The sequence below is a fragment of the Bombina bombina genome, chromosome 1, assembly GCF_027579735.1.
Source record: "Bombina bombina isolate aBomBom1 chromosome 1, aBomBom1.pri, whole genome shotgun sequence".
Taxonomy (NCBI): domain Eukaryota; kingdom Metazoa; phylum Chordata; class Amphibia; order Anura; family Bombinatoridae; genus Bombina; species Bombina bombina.
The window spans coordinates 1,048,928,747-1,048,935,868 of NC_069499.1; the positions used below are offsets into that span (position 1 = coordinate 1,048,928,747).

General features: G+C 35.8%; 1 protein-coding gene across 2 annotated transcripts in view; it reads left to right on the top strand.

Annotated features, from left to right (window-relative positions):
- Nucleotides 1–7,122, top strand: part of PLTP (phospholipid transfer protein) — a 222,918-nt gene that overhangs the window by 123,794 nt on the left and 92,002 nt on the right. For both annotated transcript variants that reach the window (XM_053688919.1, XM_053688867.1), the window contains exon 11: nucleotides 1,073–1,237. In XM_053688919.1, coding sequence (XP_053544894.1) covers nucleotides 1,073–1,237 — 165 coding nt within the window. The remainder of the gene's footprint in view (nucleotides 1–1,072; nucleotides 1,238–7,122) is intronic.

Here is a 7,122-nt window from a genome sequence, read left to right on the forward strand (position 1 = left end):
TAGTTTAAACTTGTAATGGAAGAAATCAGCATCAGTGTAAGACTTTCTCTATTTCTGTTAAGCAGCTTTGGTATATCTTTGGAGGTGCATGTAAGATTTGTATACTACAGTGATCAAAACTGTCTAAGAAAGCTAAGTGATTAGTGTTAAGGTTTGTCTGAGTGTGAAAGGAATTCTCTTTAAGCATGTTTAAGTAGGGATAAAATATATTTATTTGATTCCATTATTGCTAAGCTCTTACCTACTTTATTAATACAATGTATAAATGTGGTTTACAGCAACCAATATTCCATGGGTGAGGCCATAAAACCTTTGTGGTTCTTGTAAATGTCTGCTTATTAAACTTTGGCAATTACATGCTTTTATTTATTTATTGCACATTGCACTACTGTGTTGTGTTTTTTTATAGCGTTTACATTTCTTTTTTTTATAAATAATCCCCAACTTCTCTATTTAATTTTATATATGTATTTTTTTCACTTTTTACTGATCATAATAAAATTAAAACTTTTAGTTTTCAGAGTGCATCTGAATACAAATTCCTTTTCATTTCTTTTTGTTATTATTATATCTGTATATGTATGGTGCACCAGGATATTTGTATTCCATTCTGTTTAGCTAGATATTCCACTTATTGGCACTATAATATATTTCCTAATTTGAGAGTAGTAGAAGGGCCTGGTTTGGAACAGATGTCAACAAGTAGAATAGGAGTAAGGGCAGTAAGAGGTTTAAGGAGTGTAAGACAAAATAGTACAGTGATTTCATATTCTACTAAAGACACTGGACAGGATACCCCTTTAAGCACTCAAGTCCCTACTGTGAGGATACACAGCACCATTGGAGCCAGTAATAAGCATATACAAATATAAGGTCATATGCCATATATATTTCTTAGAAAAGCTTGTCCCTCTAAATTTACCTGTAGTGCCATTGGTTTCCTCACTTACAAGATAGAACAGTGATCTTTGAGATAAAAGGTGAAGCAGATGGTAGAAGACAATTTAAGATGGTGATAAAGCACCTTAAAATGTTATTATTGTTAATGCATTTATATATGTTTCTTTTTTAGGATCCTTCTGTAGCTGAGGCCCCTATGAAGATGGAACTGAAAGTCTCCACACCGCCACGCTTCACTATCAAGCCTTCAGGGACCAGTGTTTCGGTTAACTCCATCCTAGACATTTATCTTACTCCAGAGAACCAGCCTCCTGTGCAGCTTACAAGTATGACCATGGTAAGCTATTGTTACTAACTTGCGCACGTATTACAAGGAGAGAGAGGAGATAGAGAAGAGAGAGAGAGAAGAGAGAGAGATCAGAAGACTTACTTTTCCCACAGAAAACCTCTGAATACATTGTTTCCAATGCAACAAAGTATTCTGGGTAAGATTTGCAAATGAGGTTCACAATAACTCACTTATTTACTTTAGATTGCTTTTAGGCAGACTTGCTTTTCCCTTTGTGCTTAGTGGAGGATTTTAAATTCACTTTTTGCCGCCCCATAATTTTAATTGCTGTTGTATTTCGACCAGAAATCAACTTTACCCAGCAGTGATTCAACCTACTACCAGTTGATGAGTGGCAAAAACCACAAAACAGCTGTCCTGGGATTGTTCTGGATCACTGTACTAAACCTAGCTAAGCTTAAAAGCTGTGTATACAGCGATGCTATGGCATAAAGGGAAATCTTCCTAAAAGCAGGCTGGAGTAAAAAAGTGAGTTGTGAACCTAAGTTGCATATTTTACCCAGAATCCTTTGCTGCATTGGAAACAATGTATTTAGAGGTTTTCTGTGGGAAAAGCAAGTCTTCTGACTTGTCTAGATTTGTAAATGAACTATACAATAAGTTATTATATATATATATATATATATATATATATATATATATATATATATATATATATATATATATATAATCAGGACCTAGTCATTACCCCAGCTGATAAAGGGGGAAACAATCCTACAGAGGAATATAAAAAAGAGTTACATAGTTTACTTGACACAGCGATAGAAGAGGGCTTACTTACACAGGAATTAGCAGAGTTTTGCCTCATTGATTATCCCACCATACCTACCTTTCGTGTAGTTCCTAAGATTCACAAGACTTTGCTTAAAGGGATACTAAACCCAATTTTTTTTATTTCATGATTCAGATAGAGCATGAGATTTTAAGCACCTTTCTAATTTACTCCTATTATCATTTTTTCTTTGTTCTCATGCTATCTTGATTTGAAAAAGCAGTACTGTAAGCTTTAGAGCCAGACCATTTTTTGTTCAGCACATGGGTAGCACTTGCTGATTTGTGGCTAAATGTAGCAAACCAATCAACAGCTCTACCAAGGTGCTGACCTAAAAAATGGGCCGGCTCCTAACCTTTTATTACTGCTTTTTCAAATCAAGATAACATGAGAACAAAGAAAAATTGATAATAGGAGTAAATTAAAAAGTTGCTTAAAATTGCATGCTCTATCTGAATCATGAAAGAAAAAATGAGGGGTTAGTATCCCTTTAATCCACCTGGCAGACCCATAGTGGCCAGCAGAGGGTCACTATGTGAAAGAGTGGGAGATTGGTTGAATAACGTTCTCCAAACAATAGTTAAGTCCTTACCAGGATATATTCGAGACAGCACATATAGTATCCAACAACTGAGTGAAGTTAAATGGCACAGTAACTATAAATGGCTTACCATAGACGTATCCTCATTATATTCAAGTATACCACATGAGGAAGGGCTTAAAGCACATGTTTAAATGCTATACCAGTTTTCCAGATACATTTATAGCCTGCTTGTACAATTAACAGTTTTTGCTTACCCATAACTACTTTGTCTTCGAGGGCCATTATTATCTCCAACAATGTGGCACAGCGATGGGGACTAAATTTGCCCCCTCATTTGCCAACATTTATATGGGATACTTTGAAACCCTATATGTGTTTGGTGGCCACCTAGCCCTCAAGGACAAAGTAGTTATATACGGTCGATTTATCAATGACCTTATACTCATCTACAAAGAGGATAGTAACTTATCCATAGAAAATATGATAGAATATTTTAATAACAATGAGCTCAACCTTGAGTTTACTTTCAAGCTAAGTGACACATCAATAGAATTCTTGGACCTAAGATTGGATCATGATCAAGAGGACAAAGTTATTACCAGCACTTCAGGAAGCCATTAGCTAGAAATACCATTCTAAGAGCAGACTCCTGCTATGCCCCCATATGAGAAAAGGCATTCCTAAGGGAAGCTGCACTACTCTAATTTTATACAGGAAACAAGCAGATGTGCTAACAAAAAGATTAAAAGCAAGAGGTTATAATAAAAATGCACTCAATAACATCAAACTGCAATTAACCAGGCTTGATAGACAAATGCTCCTTAATGACACTTTAAAAAAAAAAAAAAACAAGAACAAAACAAAAACACACTCAGATACCAAGACGAGAGACATAACAAAGGAATATATATATATATATTTCACAACGAAATATAGCAACCAATTTTATGTCATTTCCAATATCATCAGAAAATATTTACCAGTCCTCAATGGAGACATTTCTTTGAGAAATAAACTTGAAAATGGCATAAAATATGTGGCAAAAAGAGCACCTACTATACGTGACATGGTCACTAAAAAATTCCATAAAAAGGTGAATTTCACCACAAATTGGTTGTCATCTACCAAGGGCAATTATAGGTGTGGACGTGTCCCGTGCAGAAGCTGTTCCCACACAAAAAAGAGCCTTACATTCACCTCAACACAAACTAATAAAATATATCACATCAAACAGAGAATAGACTGCACATCTATGTATGTGATATACCTGATTACATTTAAACACTGACCTCTAAAAGATAGAATTAGTGAGCATTTGAACTCAATTGAAGAAGACACACCTAGTAGTGTCTACCAGTAGTGAAACATTTTCATTTACATGAAGAAGGTATATCCAACTTCTCCTTCATGGCTATTGAACAAATAGAAAAAGACCCATTGGGAGGAGATTGATTAAAAATGCTTCTTAAAAAAGTAGTATATTGGATGTTCCTACTAGAAACCAGAACCAGACACGAATAGACAATATGATGTAAACCTATGTATTGATTAGCTTCTGAACTCACATCTGGCACCAGTTGAGCCAGAAGTTGCATCCAGTTGTCTCCTGAATAGTAGTGATAACAATATACCATCTGTCTAGATAGGAGACATCAGTAATTGGTATAAAACCATGCCTTTTAAGTTTAGACCTTCCTGATCTGTTGTTTCCATGCATTACACTACATCATTAGACAAAGCAATCCAATATACAAAAAGGGTAAGGGATAATGTATCTACTAAATAAAAACACCCAAATAATACCATCCAAAAAAAAGCTGACTAAAGCTAAAAAAAGCTTAAACGGTATGAAAAGCCAAAACAAGCAAAAAGAGTGGCAAGAAATAGATACTACCACCCATGAAATTGATACATGTATAGCTAGCTTTAAAATCTATAGCTTACCAACTCATGATTAGAATCCTCTTTTTTCCCCTCTTACTCAATAGAGTTACACTTTTTGGAGAATCATGAGGTACACGACTTTAAAATAGATTAGGAATAAGGACTAGAATTCTTCTGTGTGTGTTGTCCTATACACACCAAAAAAAAGTAATAATACTTAGAACATAATAAAATTGAAAATGTCCTCCTTCCTTTCATATGTATGGGCGAATATATACGTAAATTTAGTCTCTCCCCTTACCTCCTTTTTCTCCTTTGTTCATTATTGTTTTTTTAATTCATACGGTAATATACTGGTTTAGGTATATGTTTCTCATTTTTTTCTTTTTTTAATTCTCACTTTATCTTTTTATAATTATATTTTTAATTTGACTACCTCTCACCATTCCCTATACTGAAATTCTAGTTCAACCTAGATTTCATTCTACTGGTTTACTTTAACTTATTTAATTATGTGTTCATCCTAACAAACCATTACACTAAAACATTAAAAAGTAAAAAAAATATTTTTATTTTTTTCTTACCTCTTTTTTTTTTTTCTCCTATAATCTTTCCAATTTATAGAATCAAACTCTAAAATCCACATTTGTTGTATTTTTATCGTCAAAACAACTTCACAATAGTGATTAATGAAGTTCTCACATTTTGACTTACACTAATCTTGTTCATCTTGTATATTGTCATGCTGTTTTATCTGCATTTCCTCCCCTCCACTGGAACCTGTTTTTCACTAAGCCTAGTTACTTCATTGAATTGCGAGCATAAAAGTCAGCACAATTGTACCAAATCATTCATCTATTAGCCATTATACTATTTGACATTTAATTGACGCTAGCCAACTATTGGTTCACATTCCCTATTTAAGGTCCCAGTGCAGGAGAGGGCATTGTCTCTGATGAAGTGCATTAGGGAGAACCTTACTGCCCATCACAGGCTGTGTTCCAATAAACCATGGATTAACAACAAACTGGGACTCAGTGTTTTTCGTTTTTCCTCACTATAATTTACTGTACATATGTGTGTGTGTGCGTATGTATAATCAGTGACGTGCAGTGACGTCAGAGGCTGGTGAGGCAGTGGCTAGGATACTCCTTCATTCTTTAGATAGCCTTTGTTGAAGAAATAGCAATGCACATGGGTGAGCCAATCACATGAGGTATCTATGTGCAGCCACCAATCAGCAGCTACTGAGCATATTTAGATATTATTTTCAACAAAGGATATCAAAAGAATGAAGAAAATTAGATATTAGATGTAAATTGGAAAGTTATTTAAAATTGCATGCTTTTTCTAAATCATGAAAGAAAACATATGGGTTTCATGTCCCTTTAAATGGTGTCTTGGAAAACTGGTCAACTTAGTAAACATCTGATTTTAGTCTAAAGGATTGTAACAGAAACTCTTGCCAGATAACAAAATGCTTGCTCTGATTATGAGATCTAGAAATCCATGTCCATTAAAATATGTTTAAAACATACTTTTTACTTTAATGCTGCAAACTATGCTTATAGATTCTTTCATTATTCAGTAAATATAAAAATGTCTTGATCCAGTGGCGGCTGGTGAAACTTAAAGATGGTGGGGCGCTTGACCCCACCCCTTTAAATAAAGCCACACCATCAGATGGCACTACCAATTCATTCATTAAATAAATAAAAGGTAGACAGAAACACAGAAAAGCACTCAGGGGGAGAGGGAGAGAGAGACACAGAGGGTTGGAGAGAAAGAGAGAGAGACACAATCACACACAGAGGGTTAGAGTGAGAGAGAAACACAATCACACACAGAGGGTTAGAGAGAGAGAAAGAGAGAGAGACACAATCACACACAGAGGGTTAGAGAGAGAGAAAGAGAGAGAGACACAATCACATACAGAGGATTAGAGAAAGAGAGACACAATCACACACAGAGGGTTAGAAAGAGAGAAAGAGAGAGAGACACAATCATACACAGAGGGTTAGAGAGAGAGAGAGAAAGAGAGAGATACACAATCACACACAGAGGGTTAGAGAGAGAGAGAAAGAGAGACACAATCACACACAGAGGGTTAGAGAGAGAGAAAGAGAGAGAGACACAATCACATACAGAGGGTTAGAGAAAGAGAGACACAATCACACACAGAGGGTTAGAGAGAGAGAAAGAGAGAGACACACAATCATACACAGAGGGTTAGAGAGAGAGAGAGAAAGAGAGAGAGACACAATCACACACAGAGGGTTAGAGAGAGAGAGAAAGAGAGACACAATCATACACAGAGGGTTAGAGAGAGAGAGAAAGAGAGAGAGAGAGAGAGAGAGAAAGAGAGAGAGAGAGAGAGAGAAAGAGAGAGAGAGAGAGAGACACAATCACACACAGAGGGTTAAAAAGAGAGAGAGAAAGAGAGAGAGACACAATCACACACAGAGGGTTAGAGAGAGAGAGAAAGAGAGACACAATCACACACAGAGGGTTAGAGAGAGAGAAAGAGAGAGAGACACAATCACATACAGAGGGTTAGAGAAAGAGAGACACAATCACACACAGAGGGTTAGAGAGAGAGAGAGAGAGAGAGAGAGAGAGACACAATCATACACAGAGGGTTAGAGAGAGAGAGAGAAAGAGAGAGCGACACAA